Source organism: Armigeres subalbatus, chromosome 3 (assembly GCF_024139115.2).
Source record: "Armigeres subalbatus isolate Guangzhou_Male chromosome 3, GZ_Asu_2, whole genome shotgun sequence".
In the NCBI taxonomy this organism is placed as follows: Eukaryota; Metazoa; Arthropoda; class Insecta; order Diptera; family Culicidae; genus Armigeres; species Armigeres subalbatus.
Window position 1 is genome coordinate 215,845,334 of NC_085141.1, and position 24,188 is coordinate 215,869,521.

The 24,188-nt window shown below is 27.1% G+C and overlaps 1 protein-coding gene across 1 annotated transcript; it reads right to left on the reverse strand.

The window, feature by feature from the left end:
* Positions 1-22,988: 22,988 nt before the first annotated feature.
* On the reverse strand, positions 22,989-23,928 carry LOC134225853 (uncharacterized). Its single transcript, XM_062706263.1, has one exon. It carries the CDS (start codon positions 23,739-23,741, stop codon positions 22,998-23,000), a length of 744 nt encoding a protein of 247 aa, XP_062562247.1. The 5' UTR covers positions 23,742-23,928; the 3' UTR covers positions 22,989-22,997.
* Between the last annotated feature and the right edge of the window lie 260 nt (positions 23,929-24,188).

Sequence of the window (24,188 nt, forward strand, 5' to 3'; positions counted from 1 at the left end):
AAGATTTTAAGATTTTAAGATTTTAAGATTTTAAGATTTTAAGATTTTAAGATTTTAAGATTTTAAGATTTTTAAGATTTTAAGATTTTAAGATTTTAAGATTTTAAGATTTTAAAGATTTTAATTTTGAGATTTTGAATTTTGAATTTTAAGATTTTAAGATTTTAAGATTTTAAGATTTTAATTTTAAGATTTTAAGATTTTAAGATTTTAAGATTTTGAATTTTAATTTTAAGATTTTAAGATTTTGAATTTTAAGATTTTAAGATTTTAAGATTTTAAGATTTTTAAGATTTTAAGATTTTAAGATTTTAATTTTAATTTTAAGATTTTAAGATTTTAATTTTAAGATTTGAATTTAAGATTTTAAGATTTTAAGATTTTAAGATTTTAAGATTTTGAATTTTAAGATTTTAAGATTTTAAGATTTTAAGATTTTAAGATTTTAAGATTTTAAGATTTTAAGATTTTAAGATTTTAAGATTTTAAGATTTTAAGATTTTTAAGATTTTAAGATTTTAAGATTTTAAGATTTTAAGATTTTAAGATTTTAAGATTTTGAATTTTAAGATTTTAAGATTTTAAGATTTTAAGATTTTAAGATTTTGAATTTTAAGATTTTAAGATTTTTAAGATTTTGAATTTTGAATTTTAAGATTTTAAGATTTTAAGATTTTGAATTTTAAGATTTAATTTTAAGATTTTAAGATTTTGAATTTTAAAATTTTAATTTTAATTTTAAGATTTTAATTTTGAATTTTAATTTTGAATTTTAAGATTTTAATTTTAAGATTTTAAGATTTTAAGATTTTAAGATTTTAAGATTTTAAGATTTGAATTTTAAGATTTTAAGATTTTAAGAATTTTAAGATTTTAAGATTTTAAGATTTTAAGATTTTAAGATTTTAAGATTTTAAGATTTTAAGATTTTAAGATTTTAGATTTTAAGATTTTAAGATTTTAATTTTAAGATTTTAATTTTAAGATTTTAAGATTTTAATTTTAAGATTTTAAGATTTTAAGATTTTAAGATTTTAAGATTTTAAGATTTTAAGATTTTAAGATTTTAAGATTTTAAGATTTTAAGATTTTAAGATTTTAAGATTTTAAGATTTTAATTTTAAGATTTTAAGATTTTAAGATTTTAATTTTGAATTTTAAGATTTTAAGATTTTAAGATTTTAAGATTTTAAGATTTTAAGATTTTAAGATTTTGAATTTTAAGATTTTAATTTTGAATTTTAAGATTTTAAGATTTTAAGATTTTAAGATTTTAAGATTTTTAAGATTTTAAGATTTTAAGATTTTAAGATTTTAAGATTTTAAGAATTTTAAGATTTTAAGATTTTGAATTTTAAGATTTTAAGATTTTAATTTTGAATTTTAAGATTTTAAGATTTTAATTTTAAGATTTTAAGATTTTAAGATTTTAAGATTTTAAGATTTTAAGATTTTAATTTTAATTTTAATTTTAAGATTTTAAGATTTTAAGATTTTGAATTTTAAGATTTTAAGATTTTAAGATTTTAAGATTTTAAGATTTTGAATTTTAAGATTTTAAGATTTTAAGATTTTAATTTTAAGATTTTAAGATTTTAAGATTTTAAGATTTTAGATTTTAAGATTTTAAGATTTTAAGATTTTAAGATTTTAAGATTTTAAGATTTTAAGATTTTGAATTTTGATTTTAAGATTTTAAGATTTTAATTTTAGATTTTAAGATTTTAAGATTTTAAGATTTTAAGATTTTAAGATTTTAAGATTTTAAGATTTTAAGATTTTAAGATTTTAAGATTTTAAGATTTTAAGATTTTTAAGAATTTTAAGATTTGAATTTTAAAGATTTTAAGATTTTAAGATTTTAAGATTTTAAGATTTTAAGATTTTTAAGATTTTAATTTTGAATTTTAAGATTTTAAGATTTTAAGATTTTAAGATTTTAAGATTTTAAGATTTTAAGATTTTAAGATTTTAAGATTTTAAGATTTTAAGATTTTAAGATTTTAAGATTTTGAATTTTAAGATTTTAAGATTTTAAGATTTTAAGATTTTAAGATTTTAAGATTTTAATTTTAATTTTAAGATTTTAATTTTAAGATTTTAAGATTTTAAGATTTTAAGATTTTGAATTTTAAGATTTTAAGATTTTAAGATTTTAAGATTTTAAGATTTTAAGATTTTAAGATTTTAAGATTTTAAGATTTTAATTTTAAGATTTTAAGATTTTAAGATTTTAAGATTTTAAGATTTTAAGATTTTAAGATTTTAAGATTTTAAGATTTTAAGATTTTAAGATTTTAAGATTTTAAGATTTTAAGATTTTAAGATTTTTAAGATTTTAAGATTTTGAATTTTAAGATTTTAAGATTTTAAGATTTTAAGATTTTTGAATTTTAAGATTTTAAGATTTTAATTTTAAGATTTTAAGATTTTAAGATTTTAGGATTTTAAGATTTTAAGATTTTAAGATTTTAAGATTTTAAGATTTTAAGATTTTAAGATTTTAAGATTTTAAGATTTTAAGATTTTAAGATTTTAAGATTTTAAGATTTTAAGATTTTAAGATTTTAAGATTTTTAGTTTTTTAGATTTTAAGATTTTAAGATTTTAAGATTTTGAATTTTTAAGATTTTGAAGTTTTTAAGTTTTTAAGATTTTGAATTTTGAATTTTGAAGATTTTAAGATTTTAAGATTTTAAGATTTTAAGATTTTAAGATTTTAAGATTTTAAGATTTTAAGATTTTAAGATTTTGAATTTTAATTTGAATTTTGAATTTTAAGATTTTAAGATTTTAAGATTTTAAGATTTTAAGATTTTTAGTTTTTTAGATTTTAAGATTTTAAGATTTTAAGATTTTAAGATTTTAAGATTTTAAGATCTTAAGATTTTAAGATTTTAAGATTTTAAGATTTTAAGATTTTAAGATTTTAAGATTTTTAGATTTTTAGATTTTGAATTTTAAGATTTTGAATTTTAAGATTTTAAGATTTTAAGATTTTAAGATTTTAAGATTTTAAGATTTTGAATTTTAAGATTTTAAGATTTTAAGATTTTAATTTTAATTTTAAGATTTTAAGATTTTAAGATTTTAAGATTTTAATTTTGAATTTTAAGATCTTGAGATTTTAAGAATTTAAGATTTTAAGATTTTAAGATTTTAAGATTTTAAGATTTAAGATTTTAAGATTTTAAGATTTTAAGATTTTAAGATTTTAAGATTTTAAGATTTTGAATTTTAAGATTTTAATTTTGAATTTTAAGATTTTAAGATTTTAAGATTTTAAGATTTTAAGATTTTAAGATTTTAAGATTTTGAATTTTAAGATTTTAAGATTTTGAGATTTTAAGATTTTAAGATTTTAAGATTTTAAGATTTTAAGATTTTAAGATTTTAAGATTTTAAGATTTTGAATTTTAAGATTTTAAGATTTTAAGATTTTAAGATTTTAAGATTTTAAGATTTTAAGATTTTGAATTTTAAGATTTTAAGATTTTAAGATTTTGAATTTTAAGATTTTAAGATTTTAAGATTTTAAGATTTTAAGATTTTAAGATTTTTAAGATTTTAAGATTTTAAGATTTTAAGATTTTAAGATTTTAAGATTTTAAGATTTTAAGATTTTAAGATTTTAAGATTTTGAATTTTAAGATTTTAAGATTTTAAGATTTTAATTTTGAATTTTAAGATTTTAAGATTTTAAGATTTTAAGATTTTGAATTTTAAGATTTTAAGATTTTGAATTTTAAGATTTTGAATTTTTAAGATTTTAAGATTTTAAGATTTTAAGATTTTAAGATTTTAAGATTTTAAGATTTTAAGATTTTGAATTTTAAGATTTTAAGATTTTTAATTTGAATTTTAAGATTTTAAGATTTTGAATTTTAAGATTTTAAGATTTTAAGATTTTAAGATTTTAAGATTTTAAGATTTTAAGATTTTGAATTTTAAGATTTTAAGATTTTAAGATTTTAAGATTTTAAGATTTTAAAGATTTTAAGATTTTAAGATTTTAAGATTTTAAGATTTTAATTTTAAGATTTTAAGATTTTAAGATTTTGAGATTTTAAGATTTTAAGATTTTAAGATTTTAAGATTTTAAGATTTTAAGATTTTAAGATTTTGAATTTTAAGATTTTAAGATTTTAAGATTTTAAGATTTTAAGATTTTAAGATTTTGAATTTTAAGATTTTAAGATTTTAAGATTTTGAATTTTAAGATTTTAAGATTTTAAGATTTTAAGATTTTAAGATTTTAAGATTTTAAGATTTTGAATTTTAAGATTTTAAGATTTTTAAGATTTTAAGATTTTAAGATTTTAAGATTTTAATTTTAAGATTTTAAGATTTTAAGATTTTAAGATTTTAATTTTGAATTTTAAGATTTTAAGATTTTAAGATTTTAAGATTTTAAGATTTTAAGATTTTAAGATTTTAAGATTTTGAATTTTAAGATTTTAAGATTTTAAGATTTTAAGATTTTAAGATTTTAAGATTTTAAGATTTTAAGATTTTAATTTTGAATTTTAAGATTTTTGAATTTTAAGATTTTAAGATTTTAAGATTTTAAGATTTTAATTTTGAATTTTAAGATTTTAAGATTTTAAGATTTTAAGATTTTAAGATTTTAAGATTTTGAATTTTAAGATTTTAAGATTTTAAGATTTTAAGATTTTAAGATTTTGAATTTTAAGATTTTAAGATTTTAAGATTTTAAGATTTTAAGATTTTAAGATTTTAAGATTTTAAGATTTTAAGATTTTAAGATTTTAAGATTTTAAGATTTTAAGATTTTAAGATTTTAAGATTTTGAATTTTAAGATTTTAAGATTTTAAGATTTAAGATTTTAAGATTTTAAGATTTTAAGATTTTAAGATTTTAAGATTTTAAGATTTTAAGATTTTAAGATTTTAAGATTTTAAGATTTTAGATTTTAAGATTTTAAGATTTTAAGATTTTGAATTTTAAGATTTTAAGATTTTTAAGATTTTAAGATTTTAAGATTTTAAGATTTTTAAGATTTTAAGATTTTAAGATTTTAAGATTTTAAGATTTTAAGATTTTAAGATTTTTAAGATTTTAAGATTTTAAGATTTTAAGATTTTAAGATTTTAAGATTTTAAGATTTTGAATTTTAAGATTTTAAGATTTTAAGATTTTAAGATTTTAAGATTTTAAGATTTTGAATTTTAAGATTTTAAGATTTTAAGATTTTAAGATTTTAAGATTTTAAGATTTTAAGATTTTAAGATTTTAAGATTTTAAGATTTTAAGATTTTAAGATTTTAAGATTTTAAGATTTTAAGATTTTAAGATTTTAAGATTTTAAGATTTTAAGATTTTAAGATTTTAAGATTTTAAGATTTTAAGATTTTAAGATTTTGAATTTAAGATTTTAAGATTTTAAGATTTTAAGATTTTAAGATTTTAAGATTTTAGATTTTAAGATTTTAATTTTGAATTTTAATTTTGATTTTAAGATTTTAAGATTTTAAGAATTTTAAGATTTTAAGATTTTAAGATTTTAAGATTTTAAGATTTTAAGATTTTAAGAATTTTAAGATTTTAAGATTTTAAGATTTTAAGATTTTAAGATTTTAAGATTTTAAGATTTTAAGATTTTAAGATTTTAAGATTTTAAGATTTTGAATTTTAAGATTTTAAGATTTTGAAGATTTTAAGATTTTAAGATTTTAATTTTAATTTTAAGATTTTAAGATTTTAAGATTTTAAGATTTTAAGATTTTAAGATTTTAAGATTTTAAGATTTTAAGATTTTAAGATTTTAAGATTTTAATTTTAAGATTTTAAGATTTTAAGATTTTAAGATTTTAAGATTTTAAGATTTTAAGATTTTGAATTTTAAGATTTTAATTTGAATTTTAAGATTTTAAGATTTTAAGATTTTAAGATTTTAAGATTTTAAGATTTTAAGATTTTAAGATTTTTAAGATTTTAAGATTTTAAGATTTTAAGATTTTAAGATTTTAAGATTTTAATTTGAATTTTAAGATTTTAAGATTTTAAGATTTTAAGATTTTTAAGATTTTAAGATTTTAAGATTTTAAGATTTTAATTTTAAGATTTTAAGATTTTGAATTTTAAGATTTTGAATTTTAAGATTTTAAGATTTTAAGATTTTAAGATTTTAAGATTTTAAGATTTTAAGATTTTAAGATTTTAAGATTTTAAGATTTTAAGAATTTTAAGATTTTAAGATTTTGAATTTTGAATTTTAAGATTTTAAGATTTTAAGATTTTAAGATTTTAAGATTTTAAGATTTTAAGATTTTAAGATTTTAAGATTTTAAGATTTTAAGATTTTAAGATTTTTAAGATTTGAATTTTAAGATTTTAAGATTTTAAGATTTTAAGATTTTGAATTTTAAGATTTTAAGATTTTAAGATTTTAAGATTTTAAGATTTTAAGATTTTAAGATTTTAAGATTTTAAGATTTTTTTAAGATTTTAAGATTTTAAGATTTTAAGATTTTAAGATTTTAAGATTTTAAGATTTTAGATTTTGAATTTTAAGATTTTAAGATTTTAAGATTTTAAGATTTTAAGATTTTAAGATTTTAAGATTTTAAGATTTTAAGATTTTAAGATTTTAAGATTTTGAGATTTTAAGATTTTAAGATTTTAAGATTTTAAGATTTTAAGATTTTAAGATTTTAAGATTTTGAATTTTAAGATTTTAAGATTTTAAGATTTTAAGATTTTTAAGATTTTAAGATTTTAAGATTTTAAGATTTTGAATTTTAAGATTTTAAGATTTTGAATTTTAAGATTTTAAGATTTTAAGATTTTAAGATTTTAAGATTTTAAGATTTTAAGATTTTAAGATTTTAAGATTTTAAGATTTTAAGATTTTAAGATTTTAATTTTAAGATTTTAAGATTTTAAGATTTTAAGATTTTAAGATTTTAAGATTTTAAGATTTTAAGATTTTAAGATTTTAAGATTTTAAGATTTTAAGATTTTAAGATTTTAAGATTTTAAGATTTTAAGATTTTAAGATTTTAAGATTTTAAGATTTTAAGATTTTAAGATTTTAAGATTTTAAGATTTTAAGATTTTAAGATTTTAAGATTTTAAGATTTTAAGATTTTAAGATTTTAAGATTTTAAGATTTTAAGATTTTAAGATTTTAAGATTTTAAGATTTTAAGATTTTAAGATTTTAAGATTTTAAGATTTTAAGATTTTAAGATTTTAAGATTTTAAGATTTTAAGATTTTTAAGATTTTAAGATTTTAAGATTTTAAGATTTTAAGATTTTAAGATTTTAAGATTTAAGATTTTAAGATTTTAAGATTTTAAGATTTTAAGATTTTAAGATTTTAAGATTTTTAAGATTTTTAAGATTTTAAGATTTTAAGATTTTAAGATTTTAAGATTTTAAGATTTTTGAATTTTAAATTTTAAATTTTAAATTTTAAGATTTTAAGATTTTTTAAGATTTTAAGATTTTAAGATTTTAAGATTTTAAGATTTTAAGATTTTAAGATTTTAAGATTTTAAGATTTTAAGATTTTAAGATTTTGAATTTTAAGATTTTAAGATTTTAAGATTTTAAGATTTTAAGATTTTAAGATTTTAAGATTTTAAGATTTTAAGATTTTAAGATTTTAAGATTTTAAGATTTTAAGATTTTAAGATTTTAAGATTTTAAGATTTTAAGATTTTAAGATTTTAAGATTTTAAGATTTTAAGATTTTAAGATTTTAAGATTTTAAGATTTTAAGATTTTAAGATTTTAAGATTTTAAGATTTTAAGATTTTAAGATTTTAAGATTTTAAGATTTTAAGATTTTAAGATTTTAAGATTTTAAGATTTTAAGATTTTAAGATTTTAAGATTTTAAGATTTTAAGATTTTAAGATTTTAAGATTTTAAGATTTTAAGATTTTAAGATTTTAAGATTTTAAGATTTTAAGATTTTAAGATTTTAAGATTTTAAGATTTTAAGATTTTAAGATTTTAAGATTTTAAGATTTTAAGATTTTAAGATTTTAAGATTTTAAGATTTTAAGATTTTAAGATTTTAAGATTTTAAGATTTTAAGATTTTAAGATTTTAAGATTTTAAGATTTTAAGATTTTAAGATTTTAAGATTTTAAGATTTTGAATTTTAAGATTTTAAGATTTTAAGATTTTAAGATTTTAAGATTTTAAGATTTTAAGATTTTAAGATTTTAAGATTTTAAGATTTTAAGATTTTAAGATTTTAAGATTTTAAGATTTTAAGATTTTAAGATTTTAAGATTTTAAGATTTTAAGATTTTAAGATTTTAATTTGAATTTTAAGATTTTAAGATTTTAAGATTTTAAGATTTTAAGATTTTAAGATTTTAAGATTTTAAGATTTTAAGATTTTAAGATTTTAAGATTTTAAGATTTTAAGATTTTAAGATTTTAAGATTTTAAGATTTTAAGATTTTAAGATTTTAAGATTTTAAGATTTTAAGATTTTAAGATTTTAAGATTTTAAGATTTTAAGATTTTAAGATTTTAAGATTTTAAGATTTTAAGATTTTAAGATTTTAAGATTTTGAATTTTAAGATTTTAAGATTTTAAGATTTTAAGATTTTAAGATTTTAAGATTTTAAGATTTTAAGATTTTAAGATTTTAAGATTTTAAGATTTTAAGATTTTGAATTTTAAGATTTTAAGATTTTAAGATTTTAAGATTTTAAGATTTAAGATTTTAAGATTTTAAGATTTTAAGATTTTAAGATTTTAAGATTTTAAGATTTTAAGATTTTAAGATTTTAAGATTTTAAGATTTTAAGATTTTAAGATTTTAAGATTTTAAGATTTTAAGATTTTAAGATTTTAAGATTTTAAGATTTTAAGATTTTAAGATTTTAAGATTTTAAGATTTTAAGATTTTAATTTTGAATTTTAGATTTTGAATTTAAGATTTTAAGATTTTAAGATTTTAAGATTTTAAGATTTTAAGATTTTGAATTTTAAGATTTTAAGATTTTAAGATTTTGAATTTTAAGATTTTAAGATTTTAAGATTTTAAGATTTTAAGATTTTAAGATTTTAAGATTTTAAGATTTTAAGATTTTAAGATTTTAAGATTTTAAGATTTTAAGATTTTAAGATTTTAAGATTTTAAGATTTTAAGATTTTAAGATTTTAAGATTTTAAGATTTTAAGATTTTAAGATTTTAAGATTTTTGGATTTTTAGATTTTTAGATTTTTAGATTTTGAATTTTGAATTTTAAGATTTTAAGATTTTAAGATTTTGAATTTTAAGATTTTAAGATTTTAAGATTTTAAGATTTTAATTTTGAATTTTAAGATTTTAAGATTTTGAATTTTAATTTTAATTTTAAGATTTTTATTTTGAATTTTAAGATTTTAAGATTTTAAGATTTTAAGATTTTAAGATTTTAAGATTTTAAGATTTTAAGATTTTAAGATTTTAAGATTTTAAGATTTTAAGATTTTAAGATTTTAAGATTTTAAGATTTTAAGATTTTAAGATTTTAATTTTGAATTTTAAGATTTTAAGATTTTAAGATTTTAAGATTTTGAATTTTAAGATTTTAATTTTGAATTTTAATTTTAAGATTTTAAGATTTTAAGATTTTAAGATTTTAAGATTTTAAGATTTTAAGATTTTAAGATTTTGAATTTTAAGATTTTAAGATTTTAAGATTTTAAGATTTTAAGATTTTAAGATTTTAAGATTTTAAGATTTTAAGATTTTAAGATTTTAAGATTTTAAGATTTTAAGATTTTAAGATTTTAAGATTTTAAGATTTTAAGATTTTAAGATTTTAAGATTTTAAGATTTTAAGATTTTAAGATTTTAAGATTTTAAGATTTTAAGATTTTAAGATTTTAAGATTTTAAGATTTTAAGATTTTAAGATTTTAAGATTTTAAGATTTTAAGATTTTAAGATTTTAAGATTTTAAGATTTTTAAGATTTTAAGATTTTAAGATTTTAAGATTTTAAGATTTTAAGATTTTAAGATTTTAAGATTTTAAGATTTTAAGATTTTAAGATTTTGAATTTTAAGATTTTAAGATTTTAAGATTTTAAGATTTTAAGATTTTAAGATTTTAAGATTTTAAGATTTTAAGATTTTAAGATTTTAAGATTTTAAGATTTTAAGATTTTAAGATTTTAAGATTTTAAGATTTTAAGATTTTAAGATTTTAAGATTTTAAGATTTTAAGATTTTAAGATTTTAAGATTTTAAGATTTTAAGATTTTAAGATTTTAAGATTTTAAGATTTTAAGATTTTAAGATTTTAAGATTTTAAGATTTTAAGATTTTAAGATTTTAAGATTTTAAGATTTTAAGATTTTAAGATTTTAAAGTTTTAAAGTTTTTAGATTTTAAGATTTTAAGATTTTAAGATTTTAAGATTTTAAGATTTTAAGATTTTAGATTTTGAATTTTGAATTTTTAGATTTTTAGATTTTTAGATTTTTAGATTTTTTGATTTTTAGATTTTAAGATTTTAAGATTTTACGATTTTTAGATTGTTAGGTTTTTAGATTTTAAGATTTTAAGATTTTAAGATTTTAAGATTTTAAGATTTTAAGATTTTAAGATTTTAAGATTTTAAGATTTTAAGATTTTAAGATTTTAAGATTTTAAGATTTTAAGATTTTAAGATTTTAAGATTTTAAGATTTTAAGATTTTAAGATTTTAAGATTTTAAGATTTTAAGATTTTAAGATTTTAAGATTTTAAGATTTTAAGATTTTAAGATTTTAAGATTTTAAGATTTTAGGATTTTAAGATTTTAAGATTTTAAGATTTTAAAATTTTTAGATTTTTAGATTTTAGATTTTTAGATTTTTAGATCTCTAGATTTTTAGATTTTTAGATTTTTAGATTTTTAGATTTTTAGATTTTTAGATTTTTGGATATTTAGATTTTTAAATGTATAGATTTTTAGAGTTTTTGAGTTTTAGATTTTTAGATTTTTAGATTTTTAGATTTTTAGATTTTTAGATTTTTAGATTTTTAGATTTTTAGATTTTTAGATTTTATGATTTTTAGATTTTTAGACTTTTAGATTTTTAGATTTTAAATTTTTAGATTTTAGATTTTTAGATTTTTGGATTTTTAGATTTTTAGATTTTTAGATTTTTAGATTTTTACTTTTTAGATTTTTAGATTTTTAGATTTTTAGATTTTTAGATTTTTAGATTTTTAGATTTTTAGATTTTTAGATTTTTAGATTTTTTTTCAGTTACCGCTCAGCTTCTGAGACGTGCAGACGTGTTTCCGATTGCGCTCTTGGAAAGTCAAGTGATCGATTACAGTGGTTAAAGTTCGATTCCGTCTGTGCCGCGTCGCGCGTTTTAGTGATCCGCGATGAGGCGAGAAAATACTTTTCGTATTGACTATTCGAGTTTCCCGGTGAAGCCGTCATTCGAAAAGGTTCACGGCTTTTGCCGCACGGTACTCGGAAGAAGTGTTGAGACTACAGTGCCACAGAGGTGAACAATGTGCGTTCGTCAAGGTTGACAACCTGGCGCTCGCACAACGAATAGTGCAAGAACATGACGAGAAGCATGAAGTGGAGCACGCGGGGAAAAAATACAAGCTTCGCATCACCATGGAAGATGGATGTGTAGAGGTTAAAGTCCACGACCTGCCAGAAAACGTCCCCGAAGAAAAAATCGTGGAATTCTTGAGTGCGTTCGGTGAAGTGTTTTCGCTGCGAGAGCTAACATGGGGAGAAGGGTTCGAGTTCGGTGGGATACCGCTCGGCATTTGGTCGGCCCGAATGCTAGTCCATCGAAACATCGATTCGTGGGTAACGATCGATGGACAGCAGGCCTACATTGTTTACAAGGGGCAGATCGTCTCTTGTAAATACTGCAAAGAGCAAGCGCATACTGGCATATCGTGTGTCCAGAACAAAAAGCTGCTAGTCCAGAAGAGCTATGCGAACGTGGCGAAGCAAACTGGGCCACGACAACCACCGAAGAAGGCGAACGGTGCAAAACCCCCGAGCGCCAAACCGGTCGGTCAGCGTTCTGTCGCTCCACCACCAGCATCGCTGGAGACTTTCCCCGAGCTGCCACAGCCATCGAGTCAGACCGAACCGTCTGGCTCAATAAACCCAACTGCAAGCCAGCCGACTGCGCCCATTGCACGAACGGTGTCTCCCAACCCGCTGCAAACACAAATCGCGCGCAGCACATCGTCGTCGTTGCGCACACAACCACAGACCGCTGAAGTGGTCTTGGTTGACATATTCAAAAAGCCAGCAAACGCGTTGCGATCGAAAGACCGAACCGCCGGCAACGACACGGACGATTCATCCACATCGACGAGAAGCAGCCGAAGCCGAGGACGCCCGCCCGGCAAGAAACAGCGATGCAACGACGGTGACGACGAGCAGGATGTGGACTTTCTTCCATAAATGGCTCTCACGTCTTACAATCTCGCATCCATCAACATCGGCACGATCACGAACCCCACAAAACTGAACGCACTCCGAACCTTTATAAGCAGCCAAAACCTCGATATCGTGTGTCTGCAGGAAGTCGAGAACGAACAGCTTTCCTTGCCTGGCTTTGTCGTTTTCGCAAATGTGGACCACACGAGGAGAGGCACAGCTGTTGCGGTGAAGGAGCACTTCCATGTCACTCACGTGGAGAAGAGCCTGGACAGCCGACTAATCGCGCTGCGAGTGCACGACACAACGATTTGCAACGTCTACGCTCCCTCCGGCACTGCTCAACGCGCTGCTAGAGAGGAGTTCTTCAATGGCACGCTTGCCTATTATCTCCGCCACCACACCGAGAACGTCATCGTAGCTGGCGATTTCAATTGCGTGCTGCGTGCGTGCGATTCGTCCAGCCCGAACACCAGTCCGTCCCTCAAAACAGCTGTACAGCAGCTGCAGCTACATGATGTATGGGAGAAGTTGTGTCCACGTGATGCAGGTTTTACCTATGTCTGTCGAAACGCGCGATCTCGACTCGATCGGATCTATGTCAGCCGTGGTCTTCGCGACAAACTGCAGTCGGCCTACACGCACGTCTGCTGTTTCACGGATCACAAGGCGCTAACGCTCAGACTTTGTCTTCCCCCACTGGGACACGAGCCCGGGCGCGGTTTCTGGGCCCTTCGACCGCATCTTCTTACCGAAGAAAACGTTGCCGAGTTTCAGTATAAGTGGCAATATTGGACTCGTCAGCGCAGAAACTACGCGTCGTGTATGCAATGGTGGCTGTCGTACGCTAAGCCAAAAATCAAATCTTTTTTCAAGTGGAAATCTCGTGTCGTCTACGAGGAGTTCCACGATACGCATCAGCACCTCTATGCGCAACTACGGCTAGCGTACGACGGCTATTATCAGCAGCCACAAATGATCACCACCATCAACCGGCTGAAAGGGGAAATGTTGGCACTGCAGCGTAATTTCTCCCACATGTTTATGCGCATCAACGAGACGCACGTGGCCGGCGAGCCAATGTCGATCTTCCAGCTGGGGGAAAGACGACGGAAGAAAACAACGATCTCGCAGCTACAGACGGGAGAAGACGAAATCATCGTCGAGCCTCAAGCGATCGAGGCAAATCTGTTTGGTTTTTCTCGAGCCTGTACTCAGAAGAAACAGCAGAAAACGACGGCAATGCCAACGACGGGGACGATTTTGCTTGGGAACACGTTATCCCACCGGACGACCCACTGAACGAAGCGTGCATGGAGGAGATACAAACAGCAGAAATTCTGTCTGCCATCAGGGCGAGCGCCCCCAAACGACCCCCCGGGGCCGACGGGATCCCACGATAATTTTATCTCCGGATGTTCGATGTCATCCACCGTGTGTTGAACATGCTTATGAATGAAGCACTCAACGGAAATCTCCCTCATGCCTTCGTGGAGGGCGTCATCGTGTTAGTGAAGAAGAAGGAAGGCGACAACACAGCGCGAGCATACCGGCCCATATCGCTGCTCAACAGCGATTATAAATTGCTCTCCCGCATCCTGAAAAACAGGATGGAACGCGTTATGCAGGCCCACCGCGTCCTTAGCAACGGACAGAAATGCTCAAACGCAGAGCGAAACATCTTCCAGGCCACTCTCGCTTTGAAAGATCGGATCGCCAGTCTCCGTCATCACCGTCGCGCTGGTAAGCTCATCAGCTTCGATCTGGAGAACGCCTTCGATCGGGTGCGGCACTCGTTCCTTTTCGAAACCATGCGGTCGCTCGGGTTCAACGAGGAACTCATCTCTTTTGTCTCGAACATAGCCAGTCGGTCCACATCCCGGCTGCTTATCAATGGGCACCTCTCTCGATCGTTTGAGATCACACGGTCGGTGCGGCAAGGCGACCCGTTGTCCATGCATCTGTTCGTGCTCTATCTCCATCCACTGGTGTGTAGGCTTGAGCAAGTGTGTGGGGATGATCTGCTCGTTGCCTACGCCGACGACATCAGCGTCATCGTAACGTCACCGTGGCAGATCGAGGCGATGAGGAAGTTTTTCGTCGTTTTGGTCTTGCCGCCGGCGCGAGACTGAATTTGCGCAAAACAGTTGCGGTAAATGTTGGGTTTTGCGAAGGGAATATGTTTGAAACCCAGTGGCTACAAACTACTCATGTAGTCAAAATTTTGGGTATTTCCTTCGCAAACTCAATACGCTTGATGACATCGATGAATTGGAACGCGATGGTGGGAAAGTTTGCGCAACAAATGTGGCTACAATCTTTGCGTAAGCTTACACTGCACCAGAAGGTAATCACGCTGAATACGTTCGGCACGTCGAAATTGTGGTACCTCTCTTCAGTGCTGCCTCCGCTTGGCGTGCATACAGCAAAAATCACATCGACGATGGGATCTTTCCTATGGAGAGGAATAGTCGCCCGCGTTCCCATTATGCAACTTGTTCGGAAGAAGGACCACGGTGGCTAAGGCTTACAAGTCCCAGCACTGAAAGCAAAGAGTCTTGCAATAAATAGACACATAACAGAGATCGATTCCATTCCTCACTATAAATCCTTTATTCTCCACGCAAATCCCGACATCAAATCAATCCTTTCAAACTTATCCCACATTCCTCGCCAAATCTTACAAAACCCCTCCGCCGATCAAATCCACCAGCATTTCGTACTGCAAACTGAGCTACCAAAGGTGGAACGCAACAGTCCGGCAGTTGACTGGCCACGCGCGTGGCGCAATATACGCATGAAAGAGCTATCATCAGCACAACGTACACAACTCTATCTTTTCGTGAAAGGGAAAATTGAGCACCGTAAACTGCTACACGTGATGCAATTAGCAGCTGACGAGAACTGCCAGCACTGTGGCTACCCCGAAACACTTCAACACAAGTTTTCTTCCTGTGCTCGTGTCGGCCCGGCATGGACGGTCCTGCAGCAGAAGCTGGCGGAAGTAACGGATGGATGGAGACGACTTTCGTTTGAAGACCTCGCGAAGCCCGCTTTGCCAGGCATACGAAAAGCACCTCGTGTACAAATTCTAAAACTTCTAATTAATTACATCTGCTACGTTAATCTTTGTAATGGAAGAATTGATGTAAACGCTTTAGAGTTTGAACTAACTGTAGATTTTTGAATTCGAAACAACATTATAAAAACTAACATGAATTTGACAAAATAAACTGAATTTTAAACCACAAAAAAAAAATTTTTAGATTTTTAGATTTTTAGATTTTTAGATTTTTAGATTTTTAGATTTTTAAATTTTTAGATTTTTAGATTTTTAGATTTTTAGATTTTTAGATTTTTAGATTTTTAGATTTTTAGATTTTTAGATTTTTAGATTTTTAGATTTTTAGATTTTTAGATTTTTAGATTTTTAGATTTTTAGATTTTAGATTTTTAGATTTTTAGATATTTTAAGATTTTTAGATTTTAGATTTTTAGATTTTTAGATTTTTAGATTTTTAGATTTTTAGATTTTTAGGTTTTCAAATTTTTAGATCTTTGGATTTTTAGATTTTCAATATTTAAGATTTTAGATTTTTTAGATTTTTAGATTTTTAGATTTTTAGATTTTTAGATTTTTAGATTTTTTGATTTTTAGATTTTTAGATTTTTAGATGTTGAGATTTTAAATTTTTAGATTTTTAGATTTTAGATTTTTAGATATTTAGATTTGTAGAATTTTTAGATTTTAAATTTTATGATTTTTGGATTTTTAGATTTTTAGATTTTTAGATTTTTAGATTTTAAGATCTTCAGATTTTTAGATTTTTAGATTTTTAGATTTTTGGATTTTTAGATTTTTAGATTTTTAGATTTTTAGATTTTTAGATTTTTAGATTTTAAGATTTTTAGATTTTTAGATTTTTAGATTTTAAGATTTTTAGATTTTAAGATTTTATGATTCTATGATTTTTAGATTTTTAGATTTTTGAATTTTTGGACTTTTAGATTTTCGGATTTTTAGATTTTTAGATTTTTAGATTTTTAGATTTTTAGATTTTTAGATTTTTAGATTTTTAGATTTTTAGATTTTTAGATTTTTAGATTTTTAGATCCTTAGATTTTAGATTTTTGATTTTTAGATTTTAGATTTTAGATTTTAGATTTAAGATTTTAGATTTTAGATTTTAGATTTAAGATTTTAGATTCTAGATTTTCAGATTTTTAGATTTTTAGATTTTTAGATTTTTAGATTTTAGATTTTTAGATTTTTTAGATTTTAGATTTTTAGATTTTAGATTTTTAGATTTTTAGATTTTTTAGATTTTTAGATTTTAGATTTTAGATTTTTACTTTTAGATCTTTAGATTTTTAGATTTTTGGATTTTTAGATTTTTAGATTTTTAGATTTTTAGATTTTTAGGTTTTTTGATTTTTGGATTTTTAGATTTTTGGATTTTTAGGTTTTAGATTTTAGATTTTTAGATTTTTGGATTTTTAGATTTTTAGATTTTTAGATTTTTAGATTTTTAGATTTTTAGATTTTTAGATTTTTGGATTTTTAGATTTTTAGGTTTTTAGATTTTTAGATTCTTAGAATTTAAGATTTTTAGATTTTCAGATTTTTAGATTTTTAGATTTTTAAATTTTTAGATTTTTAGATTTTTAGATTTTTAGATTTTTTGATTTTTAGAAGAAGTGAGAAATGAGGATCGAAGAAAGAGAAGAAATAAGATTCTTTCTCTTCCCTTATTTTTTGTTTCTTCTTATGTCTTCTATCTTTCTTCTTCTTCCTGTCTTATAACTCTCCACTTACTACTCAACATCACGCTTCTCAGTTCCCAATTATCATCTCTCTCTCTGCTCAGTCCTTGCTTCTGTTTATCTCACTACTCACATCCTGCTTAGGGAGCGTCCACAAATTACGTAACGCTTAGAGAGGGAGGGGGTTGAGCGAAGTGTGACAACCCATACAAAATTTTTAGATGTTTCATACAAAAAGTGTGACATAGGGGGACGGGGGGTTGAAAATTCCCATTTATTGCGTTACGTAATTAATGGATCTTCCCTATCACGTCACAACTATCACATCTCACTTCTCACAACTCACTTCTCACTTCTCATTTTTCACTTTCAACTACTTATTTGTTACTGTACACATTTCACTACTTAGAACTCATTTCCGTTTCGCAATATTCTCTTACTGTATCAGATTTTGATTTGATTTTTTGATTTATAACTTTTTTAATGTTCATGCTTCTAGATTGTTTGTTTCATGTTTCTTTGTTGGTACTTATAAAGGAATGGTATTTTATTACATTACAACTTTATGCGATTGCTGTGCAATTGAACATTATTTAGATTCAAATATAAAAATCCAATTTAAATTTTCCCTCAAAACGTATCTTACAGTTTTTGTGTCCTGTTTCTGAATGGTTTCCAATTCATCGGGCTGGTGTCGCAAAAATAGAGGCAAATGACACAGACAAAATAAGAAATTGTACACTCGAGTACAATTTCCCCCCTCAGACCGACTGACCAAACAAAGTTCGAATGCAATCTGGCTTGCCGTGAAACACACTCTCAACTCCACTATGCTTTTCTTTGAGTGGATTTCTTTTTACCAAGGTATTCGCTGGAAAACTGTGTGAAATTTAGTATCTCGATTTTATGCTCCTTTTTTTTCTCAAACTGAATAAAACGATGTACAGTCAACGTCCACACGGGAATCAGCTAAGATCCATATGAACGAACACTATCTTATTTAAACATGTGTCACTAACTTATTAAAACGTTAAAACTAACACCAAGGACTATTCTGACTATACAGTTCTTACAGTTGCAAATCACATTGTTTTTAAAAAGAGACTCGCAATTATATTTATAGGAGCACCACCGCAACTATTTTATCTATGAAATGCTTATTTTATAACCAAAGAGGTTTTTTTACGACCACGTGGCATTTAAATGAAAAAATCGCCTCGAAGAACAGTTACTGTACTAAGAAATCACGCATTATTTGCCAAGAGCGTGGTTAATAATCCAATCAAAGTATTCTAACGATTAAATTGATTGAAGGGAATAATTTTGCTTATCTGCATGTCTCGAATGAATGGGGATTCATATCTGCGGGATGACTGTAGCGGGTGTTGGACCCCTACACCTGGTACCCATCCGGCACACCACACGTGCCACCAGCAATTTGCTTTACGGTCGGAAAGTGTAACTTGCAGTGCGTCTCCCGGGAACAACCTTCGTTGGTCGGTCGGTCGTCGTCTTCGCCTTTCTGATGCGGCTCAAACTGTCGGCACGGCACTAAGAAGTAAAAAGAGTTGGAAATTGCACAACTTAACAAACTGTCGGAATGTTCTTTTCACTGATTTCATCGCACATTCACACTGAATCCATCGCTCCGTGGGTGGTTGCTTGCTAGCCGGGTTATCTGTTCAGGTTCATCCCACAACTTGTGCAAGCTCATCCGACGAGGTATGCACACTTCCAGCGCTGTTGCCGTGATCTGCACTTGATAATTGAATTACTTGAACGAAACCATTTCAATTCTTTTTAATTAGAGTTTGTACACAAATTACTTAGGGCATTTTGAGAAAGGTCAGTTCCATTGGACGTTATAGACGTTAAAAATAAACATTTTATTCTTGTGAGTCAGACTACCGGTTACAAATGATAACACTTTCAATTTATTCAAGATAATTCTTTGGAATTTTGAGTGAAATAAAAGCATTTAAATTTTTTTTTTATTCAAATAAAATTGCAGCATTTTGGTTTTGGTGTGATGCTAACAACAAAAAGCTTACTAAAACTTTAAAAACATTGTGTCTATTATAAATTCATTTGATGCTTTGAAGTCATTTTTTAAATCACTTCCAACCAGCAGATTTTAATTTGTTTACAAAATCTTAGCACATATTTGTAAGTTCAAATAAATAAAAAGCGAAATTCCTTTGAAATATTTAATTTATGTTTTGTATTTGATTGTAATCAATCGGACAAAATCATTCCAACCTTGGTGTCATTAAATTTCGGATTGCCCTATTTTCGTCGATCTCATTGTCAAACAATTGAATGGAGCTTTGTAAAAGCACACGCTTTTCGAACCAAAGTTGAAGTTGCGCTTTAGGCGCAGCGTTACGCAAAGTTACGCAGTATCTAGCAGCTACATACAAGCGCAGAGTTGTCGCACACGCTAATATTCCCCATCACCGAATACTTAGATTATCACCAACGAAGTTTAAAGACTTCACTATTGGAAGGAAATGGAAAAGTGAAGTCTTTTAACTTTGTAACATTTTCCCCTAAGCCGCTTAATATTAATTAATCATTAGATTCACACCTTCTGGTACATTCTACGTGATACATACATGAGCCTTTTGCTGGCGTAGTGTGTCTTTGCGTGGGATTAAAACTGCGGGAAACTATGCATTTCAATTCGAAAGAAGCCATCATTTATTTATTTTAAGTCAACACATAATAATTTGATTTCGGAACGGATCACTTGTCAACACAAAACGCATTTTTCACTTAACAATTCAGCTTTTTTTCACTAGCTCGTAAAAAATTATCAATATTTTATTTTGAGCTCAAATTCAATAAACAAATCACAACGTTACAGAGAATCTATCCGTTAGAAACTGATTGAATAAAAAAAAGCCATCAGCGTTTTTCCATTAGAAAACCTAAAAAAATCTATTGTTCAAAACTGTTCCCATAACCAATGTTTCGTGATTCATCGCATAACACATAAATAAAACTTATTCCAAAACATAGATGGACTCCGATATCTTCTACTAAATAGTCTTTGGTATCAATGTGAAAAGCTCGAGCTTTTCGCATCTACGAATCTTTGCAGCCAAGCTTAAAAGAAAACAGTCTGACCATCGATAATGAGCCATGTTGTGCTTCTAACAGGACAGCTACAAAATTCGTTTACACTGTTTTTCGGATATAAAAACTGCGAGTTTCTTAAATCTCGCGCAAATTTTTAATTCCCTCTAATTAAAAATATAAATATGAGAGGGAACTTTCTGAATAAAGGAGAGGAGACACGTGAATGACATGACGTTGTTAAGGGTTTTCGGCCCTTAACAACATCCGTCACTTAGAGGTCGTACACTAATTACGTAAGCACTTATAGGGGAGGAAGGGGGTTTTCTGCCATTTTCTTACGTTCCATATAGATACAAAATGATTTGTATGGAAAAAATCTTACATGGTTGAAAACCCCAAAAAAATGCTTACGTAATTAGTGTACGGCCCCTTAGTTTAGTGCTGTGCAGCCTCTTCGTACCTTCGTATCAACTAGAATAAATGACAGAACTAGCACCATGATTGATCTTTTGTTTAGTAACAATGAGGCATTAACAGTGTTTGAATTACCATCAGATAAGATATCTGTCGCATGGTCAGAATTTTGATAAGTGGTAGGTACGTCGCACCGATGCCAGTTACATCAAAAATGACTATTCTAAAGTTCGTCTACATTCTGAACTTCGTTTAAGATTGTGAGATTATTTTGAGTATAATAATACATATGAGGTAGCTAATTAGAGAATAGTTCTCTTCACCATGCTGTTTGGAAGAGAAAGAAATTGTTATTCCAGAAAGAATCCCATAGTATACGAGTTCTCTGTTGTCGGTGAAGAGGCAAAGAGACCAAGCCCATTAAATATTAATAGCAGATCCAAAAATCGATCGGATTGGAAAAGGTATCAGAGGAAAAGGAATAATTATGTCCATGCGTTGCGATTAATATGGGGGACACACTTGTGGTATTCATACCATGGTACAACAATTTGAAATGAGTGCCATACCAATTATTGTCTTCATTAAAGATAGCCTTGAAATTATTTTCTTGTCGCCTTGACCATGGTACGAATACCACAAGTATGTGCCCCATATAAGGCTTAAATTTGAGAGAGCGCGAGAGTAAATCGTCGATTTCCCCTCTTGGTAAAAAATGTTGCAAAAGGCAGTTTTTTGAAAACTAAACCAACTAAACCAAATGAAGCATCCACCGGATATATGTAATTATGTCCTCGCTATTGGATGATGTAGTTTTGAAACAAAAATACTTCCCCCATCCAGCTTTTTCTCCTCGGTGGGTGGTTTTATTGCTGGGGGTGGTACGAGCACGTGACTGTCTTTCTCGTCAATGACTGGATGACAGTAATTTGAACCTTATGAAAAATGTTAATGGAATTGGAGAATTGTGGAGGAAATAATAACATCAATACTTCGGTAATGATTAACTCTTTTGAATCTATAAAATATGAATTTCTTACTCTGATAAGCATGTCCCCATAGAGGAGAATTTCCTTCAGGCTGAATGGTGTTTGGTGATACCGCTTCCAAAAGCTCCCAATTCCAGGAAGATAGAAGATAGACGGCCTGTAAATATGTTAACATTGTATGAGAAGGTTTTAGAGATCGTTAAAGAAGAGCTGGTAGATTTTATGCATAGATATAACATTTTATTGGACGAACAATCGGGATTTCGGAATAGTGGCGTAGCCAGTAAATTGGTTTGGGTAGGTTCCGAAAAAAAATTCCAAAAAAAAGTTTCTTCCAAAAAATTTGTCTCTGGGAGGGTTTATGTCCAAAACCACCCCCGTGGCTACGCCACTGTTTCGGAAACAACATTCATGTGAAACTGCGTTAAATTTGTTATTGTTAAAGTGGAAAAATGCTCTAGAAGAGAAAAAAGTGATCATTGCTATATTTTTGGATTTAAAAAGAGCGTTTGAAGCTATTGACAGAGAAAAGTTAATCGGGGTGCTGAATAAGATGATAGGTATTTGTGAAAAAATCATTGAGTGGTTCAAAAGTTATTTGTCTTTGAGATCACATGCCACTCTATTTGAAGGGCAGGAATCGGAGTATAAATGGATTGATGTAGGAGTCCCTCAAGGAAGCGTATTGGGCCCGCTTATTTTCATATTATACATAAATGATGTTGGCACGGCAAATGCTGGGTAAAGCGTAGCATTGGTACTTCGCGTACCTAAAGGAATAAAATAGACCCCATCTCGCGGTCCTTAGCCTCTTACCCAGCAACTCCTATCCCTACCTCCCCGCGGTGCTGGCCGGGGTACGAGCAACCTTAGGGAAGATCGGGTAACCAACCCCGGTGGGAACTATGGTCGTATGCTGACAGGGAAGGGGGGGTTTGCTCCTCTCCGGAGGTGCAAATCTTATTGAGCGTCTGTTCTCCATGTCAGTATTGGCTCACAACAGCGTCTGTTCTCCATGTTAGGGGCGGCTGATCATCGTCCGAGTGCCAGCGGGAGACTCTAAGTGAAACTGTTCACCATGGTCCACCGGAAATAAGGAGGAATGGTCCTCCGGAAATTTCTTTCTTTATTCTTTCTTTATTATTTCTTAATTCAACGGACTAGTATTAGTCTAATTGAATAATTCTAATTCTAAAAAAAAATAAACTTCACAAATTTTGCACTGGCAGTATCTAACATCACTAAACAGTTAAAATTACTCACAACTTCAAAACACAACATAAAATTAGACGCTAGCTTTCCATTAAATATAATAAGAAAAACAACAATATAAGTGATCGATACAAAAATATAGCAAATTATCTATCATCTGGTTTCCAGGTACATTGTCTCTGCCTAAACTCACGAGATTTAACATTTCTTGGCCACGTAGACGGCATCATAGCCTTTGATTTCCATTTCCGATTCAATACAATTTTGAATGAGATATAATCTAGAGAGCTGGTATCGACCCATCGCGGTACTAATTTCCTAATACTTTTGCATTCAGTATCACAGGCACCCAGACATCTAGATACCATCACTTGAACGTCGTCTTCAGAGACACTGCTGTCGATATTTGTAAGCAACAATGCGAAACTATCATTAGCACTATTTGATACTCTCGCAGAATCATCCAGAGCTGTTTGATCTGATGAACCAGATGTAAACGGATCACTACAAACGATTTGATTTGGAGTAGAGTGTTTCATAACAGTATCCAAGTTGCATTCTCCATTCGAAGAGAGCATAGACATTATTGAATCAACTTTTGCCTTGAGCTCAATAATGTCATCATGAAGTACGCATTTCGGACCCACAGATTTTTGAACGTTTGCGGTTGATACGTTTCTCTCCTTTTTCTCATTCCTCCACTGTACAAACTCAGTAAAACAATCATCACACAACCAAAAGCTGTTTCTGTACGGCGGTGACACAGCAGCAAGTTGTTCTTTGTTCAACCCAACACAAGTAGCGTGGTAAACTTCGGCGCACGTTCCATTACAATAGATGTGAGGCTGTTCTTTCGTTAGGACGGCATGGTGGCACTTTTTGCAATCCATAGCGATCTTGAAGCTACTGTATTTTCTAGTTTTCACACGATACGGCGGCCAGATAGAGGTGTTGTGATATGGAAATCACGAGTTTCAACTAAAATCGCTTTTTTGCGATTTCAAATTACAAAATCAACAAAAAATACAAGTCAGACTGAAGAGCAAAATAATAGTCGACCGATCAGCACAACACAGCACAACAATTTAGGGGGTTTGGTGTCAGGCCCTGCAAGCCAGCCAAAAAAAAAACTCACGCAACGAACAATCAACAAGAGAGTACGGACCGGAACCATCGGCGAAGACCACTGCGACGAAAAGGGACTAGCGATTGGAAACTCGGTTCGTGGAACTGCAAATCTCTCAACTTCATCGGGAGCACACGCATACTCGCCGATGTGCTCAAGGACCGTGGATTCGACATCGCAGCGCTGCAGGAGGTTTGTTGGAAGGGATCAA